This window comes from Zonotrichia albicollis, chromosome 4 (assembly GCF_047830755.1).
Source record: "Zonotrichia albicollis isolate bZonAlb1 chromosome 4, bZonAlb1.hap1, whole genome shotgun sequence".
NCBI lineage: Eukaryota > Metazoa > Chordata > Aves > Passeriformes > Passerellidae > Zonotrichia > Zonotrichia albicollis.
In genome coordinates, this window is record NC_133822.1 from 28,570,099 (window position 1) to 28,589,083 (window position 18,985).

General features: G+C 41.1%; 1 protein-coding gene across 2 annotated transcripts in view; it reads right to left on the minus strand.

Moving 5' to 3' along the window:
• Positions 1-18,985, minus strand: part of VWF (von Willebrand factor) — a 127,563-nt gene that overhangs the window by 58,353 nt on the left and 50,225 nt on the right. For both annotated transcript variants that reach the window (XM_074539258.1, XM_014270907.3), the window contains exons 20-29: positions 17,606-17,744; positions 15,973-16,107; positions 12,533-12,682; positions 11,769-11,909; positions 9,314-9,433; positions 8,609-8,765; positions 7,891-8,049; positions 6,837-6,972; positions 1,099-2,444; positions 513-632 (exon numbers count right to left, since the gene is read on the minus strand). In XM_074539258.1, the coding sequence (XP_074395359.1) occupies positions 513-632; positions 1,099-2,444; positions 6,837-6,972; positions 7,891-8,049; positions 8,609-8,765; positions 9,314-9,433; positions 11,769-11,909; positions 12,533-12,682; positions 15,973-16,107; positions 17,606-17,744 (2,603 nt within the window). The remainder of the gene's footprint in view (positions 1-512; positions 633-1,098; positions 2,445-6,836; positions 6,973-7,890; positions 8,050-8,608; positions 8,766-9,313; positions 9,434-11,768; positions 11,910-12,532; positions 12,683-15,972; positions 16,108-17,605; positions 17,745-18,985) is intronic.

An 18,985-nucleotide genomic window follows, 5' to 3' on the forward strand; every position in this document is an offset into this window, starting at 1 on the left:
AAACATATATATATGAACACTACCAATAACAGCAGTTGCTCCATGGAAATGGTTTAATGCTGGATCAAAAAAATATAATTCAGACTTAAAAAAAAAAAACAAAACCATGCTTGTTAAATACAACTGGGAAAACACAGGACCCAGATGAACTTGGAATAACTGATACAATGTCTTAAACTGCTCCCTGTGCTACATGATCCCTTCATGTATGCGCAGGATACAATGCATTCCGCCAGGGGGGCTGCACTGATAATGAAAGATAAGGAATGGCCTGACCAGAGGTGTACTCCCCTATCAGTACACACTCTACAAGCACAGTGAGCTTAGCACACCCAGAAAGCATCAGCCTTCCCACAAGTGTTCTGGAAATAAACATTGGGCAGTCAGTGCTCTAAGGGATGAGAATGAGCAATTTAAAATTAAGAATTGAAAAACCTCCAATGAGCCTACAAGCAAATTCTTTTCTTTTACAAAACATATTTCTGTGTTTTAGCTGAAAGGCAGATACATACCAATCACAACACTTTCAATAAATGCCCGCACAAAGCTTTTCATTTCCTCAAACTCTGATGCTCCAATATTCAAACTTCCATCCAGAAGAAACATGATGTCCATAGGTTTGTTGCACAACTCTTGAGGGTGAGAGGGGGAGGGAAAAAAGTTATTTTATATATAATAACAAAAATTAATATCTGCTAGTGTGGTAGAAGGAGAAAGGGTAGGTACAGTTGCATTTTGGGAAAACAGAACAGGATAAAGACCATTTGAAGCATTTAGTGATGCCCCTTGAATGAAAGCCTTGAGATTCATGTCATATTCATGTAGTGGGATACATGGATATTTCAATTCCTGTTGTTCTACTGATTCTGTTTTACTCTCAGTGGACTAAAACAAAAAACAAACAGCAGATGACAACAACAACAAAAAAAACTCAACCCAAACCAACAACAAAACAAAAATAAACAAAAAACATGGAATAGGAGAGCAAGACACCAAACCAGATAAGGGAACCCTTCAAATTTCAGTGATGCACAGGGTAAACAGAGGAGACCCAACAGAAGACAGAAGAAATCACACAGAAAATTCATCCCATCTTACCTGTAATTTCAGTCCAAAATCTCATCCCATGAGTGCAGCACGACTGCAGCACTAATTCAGGTGCCTCTTCAATAAGACTGTTGTAACTATTCAAGATAATTGGGTCATTAGGCTGACTGATCTTTCTGAGCTCTTGGATATTAGCACTGGGTGTTATGCCTATGGGAATAACATTTATGCTCCTGGGAGGTCGTGTAATAACATCAGTGGAAGGACTGGATGACACCATATACACCAAGTGAGGAACATCTTGCCTGCCCCCATTCACTGATGTAAATGTATGTTTGGAAATATAATCAAGGGCACTGCCAGTGTTAGTAGCCCTCCCTCCCTGGTAGGGTATACTCCTCACTTTCTCGATAATATTTTCCTTTGACTGTATTTCCCTAAAGGAATACTCCAGACTGACAGTCTCTGAATACTGCATGACTGTAACATGAATATTCTCCTGTCCCACGTTCATTCCTGTGACGACCTTCTCAATGAATTTCTTGACCTTATTGAAGTTTTCCTCCCCAACATTGTCAGATCCTTCCACAATAAAAGCAATATCCAGCCTGTTGGGATGGGACTTTTCTGAAAGAGGTGGTGAGGTTGTGAGTCCCAAAGGGGGAAATATGACACTGGACATGGCTGGAGCAGATGTAGCTGGTAACAGAAGACTTTCTTGAGGTCCCAGATCACACAGGTGATCAATGAGGAAATCTCTGTGATCCATTAGCTCCAACACATTGCTCACTAGGAAGGCTCTGCTACCTGGAAAAATTTTTGCCATGAATTTGACTTGCTCCTCATTGATATGTGGCCCAATCCCCACGGGTATTACTGTGATGTCTCTATTCTTCAAAAACCCAAGCATGTCACGGATTTTTTTTTGAGACCTGCTTGCTATAAATATCACTGCAATTTTGGCAGCATTGGTCCTCTCTGCTTTTCCAAACACATGCAACGCAGTGTATTTAAAGACTTCATAGGCAGATGCTTCTTTATCACCTGTGTATTTTATGTTCTGGACAATTCTTCTCATCTGGGAATTTGTTTTGATATCTTTAAGATTAAGATAAATGGTGGGACCAGCCCTATACACCAGAATTGACACTCGGATTTTTTTCTGGGAGATGTGGAGTTTTTTCATCACACCAATTATGAAAGTCTTCAGCTGTTCAAAGTCATCCTCTGACAGTTTATTGGAGCCATCAATCAGGAAGGCCAAGTCCATCATCTTGCTGCATGAGTATGCACTGGCTGGTAGTTCAATGTCCTCCTCTGGAATAGGTGTTGTCAGAGTTTGGATGTCCTCCATGGGCTCACAGTCCACACAGGTTAAGTTCTTTCCTTCACACAGACTACAAAAAACATCAAATTAGAAAAACATCAAATTTAACTGTAAAAAGCAATGCTTATAACAACAAGTCATCCACACATTATAAAACCAAACATCTTAAAACCACAATGAAACCAAAACATAATGTGAATGGTTTTTACCCCCACCCCAATTCCTCTCAACTTTCCACATGATATTGTACACCTAAATCCCCTGCATTCATGGATGTTTGTTTAGATCCAGGAAACGTGACCAACTACAGTGTGTTTGTCAGAAGAAACTCCTTAGAATAACTCCTTAGAATAACTCCTTTGGCAGAAGGGGTTAAAATCTGTGTCTGGAAACTGTTTAGGAACGACTGAGTATCAGCAGTACAGCAACCTACAGGCCACTGGTGGACTGAACTGGCTGATCTGGTCTGCTTCACAAGGAACCAAAACATGAGGCAAACTGCAGGCAGTGAACACCGTGTAAAATCCTAGAGTAGGAGAGATGTTTTACCTTTGATATGACTCAACAAACTCTGTGCAGGGGCCAGGTTTACACAGATTTTAACCTTACTGAAATTAACAATCTTTTTTCTACCTCTGAAGTGCTTTACTTTCCTGGTGGTTTTTTTCCTGACTTCATTTTAGTTTGGATACAGCTTTGGCACATTCCATCCTCCACTCCTTCTTTTATCTCTTTTACCTTCCAATTGTTTACCATGATTTCTTCTTCAGTCCAGTTTCTCACATTAAATGCTTTATTTCAACCATAGATGTTAACTCTTTTTAGTCCTGTGTCTTCCCTCACCATTTCTACTCACCTCCAGGAGTACATTTTGCCCTTTCCACCTCAGCTCCCAATTTTCTTTCCCTCCCTGATTAATCTTTTCCACTATTCATCCTTCTGCACCACCATGAGCTTTTCACCTCTGTCACCCTCCACCTTTTATGAACTCATTTAAAATTCATCCAGTTTTAGCAAGGCTTTAACACTTCTGCCCTTCTAATTCCTGGCTGCGCATTTCTCTTTACTTCCTAGAATCACAGAGGGGTTTGGGCAGGAAGAAATCTTTAAAGTGTATCCTGTCCAACTCTCCTACAATGAGTAGAGACATCTTCAACTAGATCATGTTGCTTAGAGCCATGTCCAGACTGACCTTAAATATTTCCAGAAATGGGACATTCACCACTGCTCTGGTCAACCTGTGCCAGTGTTTTACCAATCCCTTTGGTAACTTCTTCCTTATGTCTCATATAAATTGAACATCCTTCAGCTTAAAACCATCACCCCTTGTTCTGCCCCAAATGGCCCTGCTAAAAATTTTGTACCCATCTTCCTCATAGGCTGAAGCACTTAAAAGTTACATTATGATCTTCCCAGACCCTTCTCTTTTCCATCCTGAACAACCCCATCTCTCTTCTCTGCCTTTCCTCACAGGAGGTGTTCCAGCCCTGAGAACCTTCGCTTCTCAGAGAAAAGAACGTGCCTGCACTCAGGCAGGTGGAACAGAACTAGTCCATATATTCTCCTTATCTTACTGGACAGTCCAAGGAACAGAGTAGGAAAAAGAGTTACAAACGAGTAACCACCAAAAAACGCTTGCTTGCACTGCCAGAGAAAACCCAGGATGTACAAACTACATGTGTCAGTACTGGAAGAAGGTGCCATTTTCCAGGAAAATACTTCCAGCAAAATACTTTGACATGTGGCACCCTCATTTAAGTTCTCTTAATAGAAGTGTTTTGTTCTTTTCAAGCTCTTTTTAGTGTCTTCCTAATTGCAGAATGCACAGCTACTTTTGCCATTAACATAAAGCAACAGATTTATTATTCTAATCCTCGTATGAACAAGACTCTTCTAGTTTCCAATTTCTTTTGGATGTTAGCTATGAAATTCATTTTTGTGCAATATTTCCTATTGTTTGTACAGATGGTGTAGACATCTAAATTAGGTGACAGCTATGCAAAAGGATGTTTCCCTAGTGAGATAAGTTTTCCTAATGTTCTGAAATCTTTTCTGAGCAGCAGCCAGTGTATCAACATTTAAGATAAATTATTATTAAGAATTATAAAAATTAGAGAACAGAGACTCATTTAAGAAGACTCTTTTTTGACCTTTTGCTCTTCAGGGCTCTTTATATTGTTGTGGTGGTTTGACCAGGAAGAAGTGGGAATTCTGGGAGGCTGTGGTCAAACCAATGGATGCTCGGAGTTCGATATTGGCACCTTGTGTGACCAGTGCAGTTTGGACACACCTCCGAGAATACACAGGGGTTAAAAAGCAGAGCTCTGGCTCTCTTGGGACGTCGAGGAGAAGAGGTCAGATCTCCCTCCCCTGTCCAGCCGCTGCTGCTGGGCGGGGGAGGGGCAGCCATGCGGTAGGCCCGGGGCCTGGACAGAGATGGGGGTGAGAAGGCCCTCAAGGATGGAAGGGTGGAGGAGCAGCCCCAAGAGACATCGGGCAGACATTTCCCCCCCCCCAGGAGGGAGAGAGAGGGAGAGTCGGCGAGACAGAATGTGATAGCAGCCGGCCCAGGAGGAGAAAGGGGGGGAAGGGTGCAGCCCGGCCGGCCGCAGCAGCAGCGCATGTGGGAGTATCGTCGTTCTGAGACAGGCAGAGACTGAAATTTTTAACCCCTTTCTTTCATGATTGGGGCCTTGCAAGAATGCTGATCCTTCTCGGAGCTGACTAAGAAGGGAGATAAGAGATAAGATGAAACAAGGACCTGGCCCGAAGGACGTAGAGAAGACTGGTTGAGTGAAGAGAGAGATGCTTGGAGTGGCCTTTTGGCTGGACTTTTCTTGTGGCCATGGACTCAGTTTGTTCCTGTGACACAGAGACTGCACTTAGGGGGAGGCAGTGCTTCAGAACCAGGAGGGTTCATCGTGGGGACCCCTCGGCCCCAGGGGGTTGGAAAAATATGGGGGGGACAGATGTCCCAAAGCAGAGACTGTGCCTTTTTGGAGTGAGACAAGGCATCCTTAAAAGACAACCCTAAAAGCAGCTCTGGTCCATGCACGGTGGTGAGAGCACTGGGCATGGAAGGAAGATGTCACAAGCGGCAAAAGGACTTTCCGGGCGGTGCCGGGTGACATTGGAAGCACAGAGGTTTCAGCATGTTTCCAGGGGAAGCCTATGGAACAAGAAGGACTCCTCTCCTCTTCATGAACTGAAGTTTGAGTATACTAAAGTGTGGTGCCAGGCTGGGCAGTTGGTAATTTGGGAGAGTGTATCGGATTGAGAAATTCAAGTAGTGGGGAGGAGGAAAGTGGTTTTTTTGTAAGGTTTTCAATTTTTTTTCTTTTCCTTATAGTTTTTCCCTATTTTCCTGTAGTTTAGGTAATAAAGTGTTCTTTATGTTTAAGCTGGAGCCTGTTTTGCTTATTCCTGGTCACATCTCACAGCAGACACCAGGGTGAGGGCATTTTCATGGGGGCACTGGCTCTGTGCCAGGCTCAAACCATGACAATTGTCTAAAAGTATGTATTTAATTGATGAGCCTAACAGTCTCATGCCCTGGGTTTATAGCTCAGTTGCACACCAGCCCTGGGTAGAGACCAGGAATTGTAAGCTTTTACCTATTCTGAGCTTCTGTGAGGTTCAGAGCACTTGGAGGTACAGTGCTGGTTTGTGATAATAGCTGCTGCAGTTTTACAACTCAGTTTCCATGAAATCTGATCAGTTTACAAATTGGAAAACTCTCTTTTATTCACAGCATTATAAGTCACTAGTGAAAATATCCATCCATGGTCCAGACATCCAGAGAATGACAAATTTTCATAATATGCCACAGGGCATTAAACAAAATGCAAAGAGTCTCTGCTGCATTGCAGCTGAAGGCCCTCATCCTGCACAGTGCACAGCAGTGCACATTCCCTGCCATTCATTTCATCCTATTTGGAAACACCTGTATGCAGGATCAGACCATGGGTATCACCTTAATATCTCATGGAAATTGGTTTTCCAGTAATGGAACAAAATTCCAACTGCTAATAATCTCAGAAAGTTCTAGACTGAGTGCACATTCAGACCTTGCACCTCACATAGGAATTGTCTAGTGCTGGCAGATGGAAGAAATCTAACAGCTTTATTGATGCTGAATCACACATTGTACATAAAGAAGTTGAACATCTGAAGCCAGTAGGGCCACCAACACAGGGAAAAGGCCTTTTTTTAGAAAGAAATGTATAGATTTTACTTGCTTCAATTCGGTTGACATCGTATAATCCCTACTGCTGTCATTGAAAAACTTCAGCTCTGGGTTCTCTGTGAAGGGGTATTGACATAAAAGATGGTTTTCAAGCTTTTTTTTTTGAGTGATACATTTAAAGTTACATCCGTATACTTATTCATGAGGATGTACTTCATCCCTGACCCTTCATCCTACACAAGAGGGATGCTGGTTCCCTGCACAACCCCATCATACCAGGACTGACAGTGCTGTGGATCATCTCTGTTCAAAACCACTCTCCTTCCATGTGGGATCCTTTCACCTCCAACTGCACACACGGGACAGTCTTCTGGACTGACACAATCCAGGGACAGTTCATCAAGGATTTTCCCTGTTTCAAAACAGCACAGCAATGTAAAGATGCCAGTTGTCATGAACTGTAAAACTAATCATGGGGTTAAAAACAAAACAGTGCTTCTGAGGTGGGCTCAAACCTCCTGAATACTCTGCTTGGTGTTGTGGGCATTGTCAATTTGACACAGAGAACTATCTCCTTCCCTCATAATGGCTTTTATTTAGATATTGAAACCACCTAACCCAGTGTATACTTTCAACAGCCAGCACCCACACAGAAGGTAAATATATCTTCAGAACAAAACATGGAAGATGTCAGGGTATCAGTAACATCAGGGGAAAATGGCAGTTTCCATTATACATGTATATTATTTATTTCTCCTCCTATCCTCTCCCTTGTTCTGGTCAGAAATACCAGAGCCCAGAATAGCTACTCAGGATCTTAAAATACTTTATTGCTTCTCTTCTTCATTTTCTTCTCCCTGTCCCATATTTCCCATACTTTTTCCTTTCCCTTTTCTACAAGGTAGTTGTTGGAATAGTTAATCTGGAAGCTCATGCTCATGGGAGGATGCCAGCTGGGCACTCTCAGGAGCATCTTGGAGGTAATAAGCAGGTAAAGGCAATGGCTTTCACTGCTGTAGGTGCTCTCAAGCAGAGCATTTTATCAATTTCCAGCACAAATTCATGCTCTACTTTAATCACAGAGTCAACAATCTGTTCCTACACAGTCCCTAATCCTCCAGTCTCATCAAGCTGATCCCATCCTCTCTCATCCTTGCTGGCAGGGGTTCACACTCCTCTTCTGGGCACCACTTCATGCCCATTTCACAAACCCAAACTGAGATGCCCAATCACCTCCCTCCTCAGGCTGTAAGGAATTGTGGTGAAAACACATCACTGAACCTGTTAAGAAGAAGAAAAGCTGTTTAAATAAATCAAAATATGCACTTACCTGCAGGACAGTGCACATGGCATCCTTCCACACACTGCAGAGGACACTCTAAAGCCTGGGGGTGTTGGCATGTGACAGGACAAGCAGGTCCACAGCTGTTATATCTCCATTCACACTGATAATCTAATTCCTGTTTATTCAAGTCCTCACAGCTTTGTGCTATGCAGGGACAGAATCAGAGGCAAAAAAAGAGTCAAACCACAGTGTACATCCACCATGCCTCTCAGAATTATGGCACCAAACATTGTACAAAGTGGACCACATATATCTAGAAAAATAAAGATTTCCACTCTTAAATAAAGATTATTGTTTTATTATTGTTTGACTACATACAATAAAGGGCAGACCACCTTTTCACACTTACATCTTTTTTCACACAATGAAATACATGCTTTAGACCAGAAATTGTTAGGTTTGATAACAGCAAGTGCAACACAAACTGCAAACTTTAATTGATGCACATGTACATATATATTACTGAAACTATTTCTTCATCTAGATTTTGTACCACAGGCTACTACATCCCCTAATTGATGGAACAGGTTTGCCAGGTACAGAAATAGAACAGGGAATGGGAGTGTCAAAGAGAGCTGCTAGCCCAGCCCCATTAACATGAAATTCTCAGTTTGTCAGTGGGAACAGGGGGCTAAATCTGATCAGTCTGAGCCAAAACCTTGCACGTTTGCACCCAGTTCTGCCTCATGTTTTCTGTACTTACGGCACAGAGTTGGTGACCTCCAGTGAACAGCCACCCCTTTCTGTGCGCAGGCATGTGCATAGGCCGCAACGGCGTCACAGAAACATGCGCAGTCCCCAACAGACTCACAAGCACAGGTGTCATACAGGCAAATGTCAATGTAGGGCTCTGGATTCACCTACAGGAGACAAGGGCAAAGGACACTCCAAGTCCTTCATCTCCTTCCTGTACATATCATTAACCTTCAGATAGTTTGGCTGCTCCACTTGCCAAGGGTCAAGGTGTCACATAAATGAGTGCAAATCTTTCTGCTGATGTCAGCAAGGACTGCAGTTTGCAATCACTTAATATTTTTAAGCCTTGTCTCCATCCCTCTCATGCAGCAGCTTAGGTATACCACAGCCTGAAAGGCATTGCATTGGCTCAACTCCCCCTTCCCTCAAATCTCAACCCCTAGGCTTCACTTCATGTACAGTCCCTGGATCATACAGTAAAATTTCCCTTGGGAAGAAGTTACTTTATAGCTTAATAGGTGTGTTTTCCCATAAAGGTGCATTTTCCCATAAAGGCTCCACTACAGAACAAGGTGAGAGATGAGAACACCAGCCAGCCTTCACAAAGTCCTATATGCTGTCAGCACAACTATACTTTTTCCCTCAGCTGTAATCAATGCCAGCACAGATCATGCAGAATTGAAGAACGTGAAACACATCACCCAATACTCACCAATTTTGTGCATTCTTCAAAAACACTTCCAGACAAAATGCTGCATGATGATTCTACCATCATCTGCTTCACTGTGTTTCCACCACACAGTGGAGACATCAAGGTCTGTTCCAAGCTGGGCTTAATATTGTAAGAGACAAGCAGAGATTGTTTTAGTCCTGCCTTCAGGACCTCGGGACTCTTCAAATTGAAGTAAGAGACCCACTACCAAAGGAAATTGTTTCTCTGAGTAAAGTTTCAACCTGTTGCACAACACACACAGATCCTGCTGCAGCAGAGCAGATCACCTCCTTGATTTTCTCCAGCTCTTACTTGTACCCTGAAATTTTAACTCAGATTTAGATGACAGGAAGACCCACTGTGCCAAATACCCAATCTGACAAATGATCATCCACAACTCCTCAGCAGGTCCATGAGGCTTAAAAATATTATCAGATTTCAGCAGACAATACCCAAGGCTGCTGTTGAATAAAAATAGCTCAGTAATCTTCCCACCTCCAATTTAATTTATCTAAGAACAAGAAGCACTAGTATTGACACAGAATTTAAGACACCAACACCCTGCAGTTCCTGTCCTGTGCCTATGGCACTGAAATGAGAAGCTGCTCCTTTTCAGTCTGATGCTGTGGCCTCACTCCACAGTACTGCAACCTTTTATTGCACTTCAGTCAAATGAAAAAAGTTACCTTCAGAAAGGTAATATTGTGGCTATATCACGCTTGCACATAATTAGCAACTAACCCAGAAGATTTCACATGATCACAAACGAATGCTTCAGTGTGTTTGTCTGGTAATTCAAATCTTGTAAGAAAATATCTAGAAAAGGCTTTTTCCACCTGCTGCCCTAGCCACTTGGACAGATTTTCAAAAGAAAAGCATCTTTTGAATTGATTGAAATGCTTCGTTTTACAAATGTCAAAACAAGTTGTTTCCAAGGTATTTCTTCGCACATTTCATTTGGAAATACTTTGGGCTTTATTTGTCAGCTACTCACAAATTTCTTATTCAATTTCATTCTTTCAAAACTCTGTATTTGGAAAATAGGAAGTAGACTCATATGTGTAATATACTCAGAGCCCCAAGAAATTTCCAGCACTGGGACATAGATAACACTTTCAGAAAGCAGCTACCCTCCCCAAGATTCACATGCAATGATGGATAGCAATAAGCTCTCCCATCCCCTCCTTTATCCTGCTTTTTCTGATCAAGCCTTTCCAACCTGGAAATAAAAGCAGAATTAAATTTAAAAAAAAAAAGAAAAAAAAGAGAGAATCATATAGAAAGAAATTAAAGAAATTAACCTGTGCATTCCATTGTTTGTAATGGACAGACTAAGATTTGGGATATAGAAATCTGAATAGGGAGAAACAAAATTTTTATTTGAACCCACTGTGATAAATAGGTATGATTCGTGCTGATAAAAATTGAAACAGTAATCAATATTGATACAGTAATTAATATTTGAGAATAATAAAACAGTTAATAGTTAAAAGTTGTAATGCCAAAGAAGAGAGGGAAAGGAGGGGCTCCACCCACCCCCCCTTCCCAGCAGATGTTCTCAAGGACCACAGGAAAGAAGCTGAAGATTCAGTTGCTAAAAATGACCAAGAACCTGGTTGGGTCCAAGAAAATGCTAATTATAAGGGACTTATTGCTTTGATATGTAGATGAAGTGATACGTTAGTCTTGGCTTACATTGTACTGGCTTGGTGCACATGTGTAACCCAAAGGTGAATTAAAGGACAACGAAGAAGACTACAGGGCCTTCATCAGTGACGACCCCCAAAGACTTGTGCGACCACCAAACCGAGTGGTGGCGCATGCGTGGTAAAGGTGCTAATGAAGGCGGAGACAGAAAAGTGACGAACCGAAAATAGGAGGAGATGGCATTGACACATGGCATATAAGGGGTGACTTTTACTTGGCAAGCTTGTACGTGAAGTGGCAAGGGTCAAGAACCCTGCCCTCCGTACCCCGCAGTTGTTTTTGCTTATGCGCTATTATTTGAACCAAATTATCCCTTATTTATATATTTTCTAAACTATTCAATTAAAATTGTTGCTACCTTAAATATTGTTTGGTTTTTTTTTGATGGGATAATTGGGCAAACATAACACCACTCTGACTGAAAATTACAGTGATTTTTTTTAAAGATTAAACTTTAAAATGAGATTTCCAGTGATAGCTGGATTTCAAACATCTGGTCTGGATAACTCTAGGAACAGTCTCTACTAAACAAATTGGCTATTTTAACATTCCACTGAAGCCAGGCAGCCCAGAAGCCTTACATAAGTTAATTGGCCTTTTACCAGATTTTAAAAAGTAATATTTTTTGGCAAAAACATGGAGGAAAGAGCTAATTTCTACTTATTTTAATCCTTCCAAAGCTCTTTTTCCACTCTTCACTGATAGTGTAACCCACGCTAATTAGTTTTCACAGTTCATTCACAATTACCTTTGCAACATCAGCACAGTGGGAATTAACTTTCCAAGAATTCCCAAAGTCAACTGGATCTACTTCAAGATGTTCACTACTGCTGGTCAAATCATTGTTTTGAATTCCATCAAAATTTCCACACAGACCACACACTTGATCCTTGCAGGGAAAGAAAGAAAGCATTAATCCTACAACTGTAGACCAGCTTAGGGTTTTGTTAAGTCTTTTCAGCCTGGTGCTTTAATGCCATGAGGTTCAAAAATTGAATACCCGTGGCCTTGACACAGTCTCTTTCAGAGAATGTATAGCTCCCATTCCCACTCTGCTTTGCTGAAAGCAGGACCACGCTGTCCCCAGGGACTCCCAGAAAGAAGTACTGCTCTAATCAGCAGTGCCCAGTGGCTCTGTTTGGAGTGTGTCCCTACAACCTCATTTCATTTTTGGGGATTGCTGTCCTATCACCATCACCAGTAAATCTGGCTCTTATGCTGCTCTGCTTGAATGCAGAAGAAATCACACCTGGTTATTCTGAGGTCCCACAACACTCATCCTTTCTGTCATAACTCATTTCCAATGATCCAGTATTTGGCCCTCATAGTTGAACAACCAGGAAAATGAGGCAGTTATACAGTACTACCAAACAACCCCTCAATTTTTGAACAAGTGCCTAACATACCATGAAAATCTACATTAAAAAAAAAAACAAAAAAACCACACATTCCCCAGGGACAGGTTAAGTGCATCCTTTAGTGAGAATAAGAGGTGGAGCAAAAACCACTTACTCTGAAATTGCCTTTTAAGATAATGGAGACTCCCATGGCCAGGTCCCAGGTCACACTGATGCTTTTGCCCAGTAAAATGATGTAATAACGGCCAGACTTGATGACATCTAAATTATCATTTTCACCCTTAGGAGGTACCCTGATGTTTACCTGAATGAGAGAAACACATTGTACTATCAGCAGTGTCTCTAATTATTATTTAAGATAGGTGATTTTCCCAGTGGGACATGTTAACAGGTGCTTCCATTCATGCTGTTCTTCAGAGAGTTTCCATACACTATCCAGATGCTCCAGAGAAGATCAGAAATTTGGGATACAAGTACAGTCTTTCAACCTCATCCCCTTTCCAAAGTCTTTGAATGTGGTCCCAGGGTATAACACACAATGCCAATATATGAAGCAGGGCTGATAAAGACAGGGTATACTCAATTAATCACCAGTTTAGTATTGGTCACTGGTTCACTGAATAATTACATGTTGGTTCGGGCTTTTTTTATTTCAGCTTTTTAGGAAACTTAACAATTCTGTCCTTCTGCTGTAATAAGAACTGGGAGAACCACACATATCAGTGGCCTCTAAAAGACCAGCCTTATTCTGGAGTCAGGAATCTTCTTCTCAACTAATTACACCTACAGGAAAAATCCAGAGAGATTCCTTTTGGTGTCTATTCATTTTTTCCATCACTTTCCCTTCCCCTGAGTGCCTCTTTCTTTTTCCATCTGGCTGCAAATTCACTGCCTCCAGCTACTAAGAATTTAAGAGATTAATTTAAAATGCTCTCTTTCACACCACAATTCCCTTTCAATGGGAACTCTAAGAGGAATATTAAACACATTTGAAAAGAAAAGTCTGGCATGGCTGCTACTTTAAGCACCATATTAATGCATTAACTGCTTAGTTCTGGAAGTTCTTTTAATCAGTAGAAATAGCAATTAATGTAAGGGAGAAAGAAGAGCCCAGAAACCATTTACCCACTCTCTTACTTTGAGGGCAAAATATTTCCTTATCCCACTATTCTTTCTTGCTTGATTCAGTAAAAGCTCAGCACAGTAATTAAATTATTTTCATCTCCAAGCTATCATCAGAAACATTTATCCCAGAGAAGACAGTTTACATCTTCCATGGATTTCCTAAAGAAGGTCTTCATTGTCTTTAGGGAAGATATGAAAAGATATTTTAGGTAATTTTCTCCTATACCAAACATATTACTACACTTGACCACTTAAAATTCTTCAACAGTCTTGGTCTTTCCAAATTCAGAGGTTCCAAAACACAGAAGAGGACAAAGTTGAGCTGGGAGATTGACTTAAATTACAGAATTTTTATGTTTATGGAGGCTTTTTGCCCAACCATGAAGTTATAAACTTTTGACCTTGCAAACTTGCAGATTTGTTTCAGAAAATAAAAAATTATTTCATTTTGTTTTAAATGTCAGCCAGAACTGTAACATGTCAATTAAACCCTCATTTACTAGCAGCAGTAGAAGCTGCTCTCAAAACATATCATCTTAAAACAATGTTAATTGGAAACATTATAATGGCTAAAAGAATACCTGATTCTTCTGCTTGCTTCTAAGGATTCTTGTGGAAAAAGAGTGTAGAAAGTCATTACTGAATAAGAATTTGCCTAGGAGTCTCCATATCTGTTGGTTTTCCCTAATGTCTCTGTTAGCTGTTGATATTTCTAAGAAAACTTGCTCTGTATATTATTACACGGAACCTTAAACTCTCCGAAAAGACAACTGAAAGTTCACTCAGGGTCATGTGGACAGTGCTGTAATACAGACCTAGGTCTTACAAGGACAGGCTCCCTCAAGAACATCCTCTCATGCTGGAGCTGCTGGATGCCTAAATCACCTGCTGTTATCTTCTGGCCCTTTCTTACATATCCAAATGGAATCAGAGCTTTTCTGAAAATCTGTCCTCTAAAGAAGCTTTCAGACAAAGCCCAGCTAAATGGAATGATACCTGCACTGCTATTTACCCTCAGCCAAGTCAGGGATTCTTTGGCAGAATTTGGCAGAAATTAAAAACTGGACAACCAATATCGCTTGTGCTCATTTCTGCACAACCCAAAAGCCTGTATGGATCCTATGCTGTCACAGTGCACTGCACAGACACCTTTAATAAAGGTCATGTTTTTGTGTGCCGCCAAGGCACAGTGGCAATTTGCAGGCAATTCCAAACCTGGTACAGCTTTGTCTGCTAACCCAAAACCAGGCAAATGTAGAGTGGTTTCACTGGGAACATTTTTGCAAATGTCTGGTCCAGACACCAGCTCAGAGCACAGGACTTCTGAAAAAGCAGTGACTGAAACAATAATCCACTGCACCCCTGCAATGGCTAAGCTCACAGGCAGTGAGAATTGTTACAGTGCTCGAGGCAAAGGGCTGAACTCTGCCCTCTGGAAAGCTCATTTCCTGCTGGGAAGGGACATGGGAGATGGAAGAGATTCTTGGTCAATTCTTCCATGTTTGTTGGTAGCAAAAGGGAGGAAAAAAAAGAATATAGTGAGGAGGATATTCCATCCAGCAATTTAACAGGACAAAGGACAGCTAACATTCCAGTATCAACTTGTTGGAGCAGTGACTCTTTTTTTTTGTGCATGTGTGTGTTCAGTCTTTCAGCTTGCTAAATTAGTTCTGATGTTTTACTAGCCACAGGTCAGTCTTCTCTTAGCCCTTCCTTGCACTTCAAGTTGCTGGAAACAGGCTTTGACAAACCATGTTTAGAAAGGATCTGAAGCACCCAGTACATGAGGGATGTGGAGCTGTTGGAATGAGTCCAGAGGAGGCCACCAAGATGATCAGAGGGCTGGAGCATCTCTGTCATGAAAACAGACTGAAAAAGTGAGAATCGTTCAGTCTGAAGAAGGTTGCAGGGAGACTTCATTGCAGTCTTTCAATAGCTAAAAGGGCTACAAAAGAGCTGGAGAGAAACTCTTTACAAGGGTCTGGAGTGGGACAAGGGGAATGGCCTCACACTAATAGAGAACAGGGTTAGACTGGATGTTAGGAAGAGATAGAGATCCTTCCCTGTCAGGGTGGGGAGACACTGGCATAGGTTGCCCAATCCCTGGAAGTGTTCCAGGCCAGGTTGGATGGTACTCTGAGCAGCCTGGGATAGTAGAAGGTGCCCTGCCCATGGAAGGGGAGTAGAACTGAGTAATCTTTCAGGCCCCTTCTAACCCAAACCATTCTATGATTATCTGAGATAAACTGATTGGCAGCAAGAAATAGCAGAAATACCAAATAGTAGAAATACCAAAAGAGCATCATACCTCTGGAAGCAAAATGGATAAATATAATCCTGCTAACCTGATTGTTTTATGATCAAGAACCCCTGAGTGTGAGGTCATTCCTGCTTCAGCTTACTGAACAATCTGAAATTATTTTCCCAAACAAAAAAACAGGAAGGAAAGAGAAAAGAAAGTATACGTACGTTTCCATTGAACAGCTCTATTTCCCCTCCTTGATACACAATGATAACCCTTTTGGTGCACTTTTCTCCAGTGAAGCCACAACCTTCATTTGAAATGAATATCTGAAATGTTCCAGAGTCACCCTTGCAGAAATCCTATCAGATAAGAAAATAAATGAGTCAGTAATGAAAAACACACACAGGGAAAAACACAGAGAAAAAAGAAGCCTCAAACAACACTGTGTAATCTCTGGTCAATAGGATATATATTGGCATGCTAACTGTTCCCGTGTTCATTTAGTTTATTCTTAGTACTGATATTCATGTGTCCCATCCCTTACAGAGTGAGGCACACTTTGCCAGTGACACACATATGCATAATTTGGAGAGTATTTTTTTGGCAGGGAGAATCCACCATGTTACAGTATCTGTGATATTTAAAAATGTATGATGGGCACAGGGCACATCTGAATACACAGATAGCTTAATGTATTGATTTTCTTTTAAATCCAGAATTTCTGAGATCCTTGGAGAGTTCCTACTACATTTACATGATAATTCACATGTCTCTGGTCTTTTAGATTTTATTTTTTGGTTGTGTTCATTTTTTTCAGTACACACCTTTTCAGAAAAAGGCCCTGTGTGGAGGTCTCTGTGTCTGTCATTTAAGGAAAACAGATCTGAATTCCATTTTAAGTAGTTTTGTAGTAGCCTATAGTATTGCTGCCCATAAGACCTTTACACAGAGCTCTCAGTGGTGGCAAAGCAATCACTCTTCAAATATAATCCTGGAATCAAGGTGGGAGCATATTTCAAAGACCTAGGCAGAGGCAGGTTGATCACACCTTCCTCCCTAAGGAGAATTGCAAGGAGGAATGTGCCTCATGAGGACTCTGTGGGGAAAATAATAACCCACCCAAGAAACACATCCCACTGTAACTGCAGAATATGGTTGTTATCAATCACCAGTGAATCCATCTAGTTTTAGAACAAATTTTCAGATAAATCCTCGTTTGCACAGACATTTCTAAATAGATGGTAATCTGCATGTAGATGAGCCTTTATCTTAGTTAACTCTAAATTCTGGCTGATTCCACAAATAAAAAGTTGGTTTTAGTGTGCTCTGCCTTTATCCCCCTCTCCTCCTTGCTGTGAAGAAAATGGATATTGTCAGGGGACTCCAAGCAGGTGGTGGACGGAACAAGACAGGTATCATGCTGAAAGGAATGAGCAGAGCCTGTGCTCTGGGTGCATTTAGGGAAGGTTCATTGAGCATTCCTTGTCTCACTCAGCCACACAGCAAGCTACCACTGCAGGATAAAAAGGAAAAGAAAAAAACATTGATTTATGGATAGCCAGAATTCCATTTTGGAGATGAGATTCAGACAGCTCTGCTCTGTACCAAAGTGCTCTCATAAGGTTCATGATGGCCAGTGGGACACATGACAGCCTGATTTCTGTCACTTTTCAAAATTCTCAAGACATCTCTGAAAACATAAATAAGCTATAAATAAACTCTATCTTTCTCTACTATACATCTGGCTTAGTAATTAGAAATAGTTTACTGTGATTTATCCAAACACCGGGCTTCTCACCTGGTGTAAAACTGTTTTTATATATCAGGCAGCTTTAGTATTTGACATGCTCTTCTTACCTGAGCTAGCACATACTGGCAGTTTCCTGGAAACTTATATTTCAATCCATCAAATGTCAAGTAATGAGCTGTACCAATAGCAGTGCAGGTGCCATCACACAGATTTTTGGTGCACTCCCACTTCCTCCCCTGGCACACACTGTAACAGAGAAAAGGAGGCAATGACAGTTGTCCTTATGTCAATGTAAATTACAAGCAAGAGAACACAAAGTGCTTTAGACAAAGTGAAAGTGCCACAGTCTCTGCGTCCAGGAGCTCTCTACCACCAGATGAGAGGCTCTCTCATCAACATAAATCAGCATATGTTAGCAGTGGGTGCATAAATCCAAATAGTGCAATAAAATAAAAAGAATAAGGAATGTGTTTCTCTGCTTCTTACAAGCTGCAGTATAGGACTCTAGGTGGTTTGAATTTCCCTGTTACAAAATAGGTCAGGACAGAGTCTGCTGGAATATTCTTTTATACTAGAATTTGCTGGAATATGCTTTTATACTAGAATTTTATGTAGGATATGCTGCTCTGCTCCAAGTGCCCTTGCTGCAAAACAGAGCATCCACCATTCTTGCCCTTTTCCAGAAGTATCCTGGAGGAGCACAACCTTGCTACAGAAGCTGCAAATATGAAAGGGGAACTCTCCCTTGACATTCACAGGCTTTTGATTAGTGAAATAAATTGATTTGCTAACTAGCAAAAGGCTGAGCAAATAAAGTAAAACTTAAAATCAGTGGAGAGTTAGAATACCATTTCACACAATATCTAATAATAAACATTTAATAATTAATAAGCAATATATTGCTGGAGGATGGCAAAACATTCATCCCCTAAATGCTCCATAAATGCAGATGGACATCATCACTGCCCCAGGAATTTTCTAACCAACCTCTGTGAGGGCAGGGAAAGAGGAATTATATCCATACTTTACAGACATAAAAACTCAGGGATAAAGAACGTGAAGTATTTTCCCAAGATCAAATTGCTACCTGAAGGAAAAACTGTGCACTGAACTGAGTTCTCTAATAGTGCCTTAACCTGAGCATAGATATTATTTAATCTTGGTAACATTTTGCATCATAATAAATATTGGTCAAGACATTTTCTTCAAAGAATGAAACTTCAGTAACATGAAACCTCTTGCCCCCTCTCCTCTGCTGACAGTTAGACAAGAGCAAGATTTTGTAAATATGCGCACGGATAGATTAAGAGACATGGGGTGGTTAAATTCAGATTAGCAAATTTCTGCAATGCACTGCTGCACAAGTGTGACTTCAAAATTTTCATTGAGCTCCACAATGAATTCCCAATACATTGCATAACAAAAGGTTTGCCACTGGCTTAGGCTTGGAGACATTTCAGTGTTCATGAATTAGGGTGTCCCATATG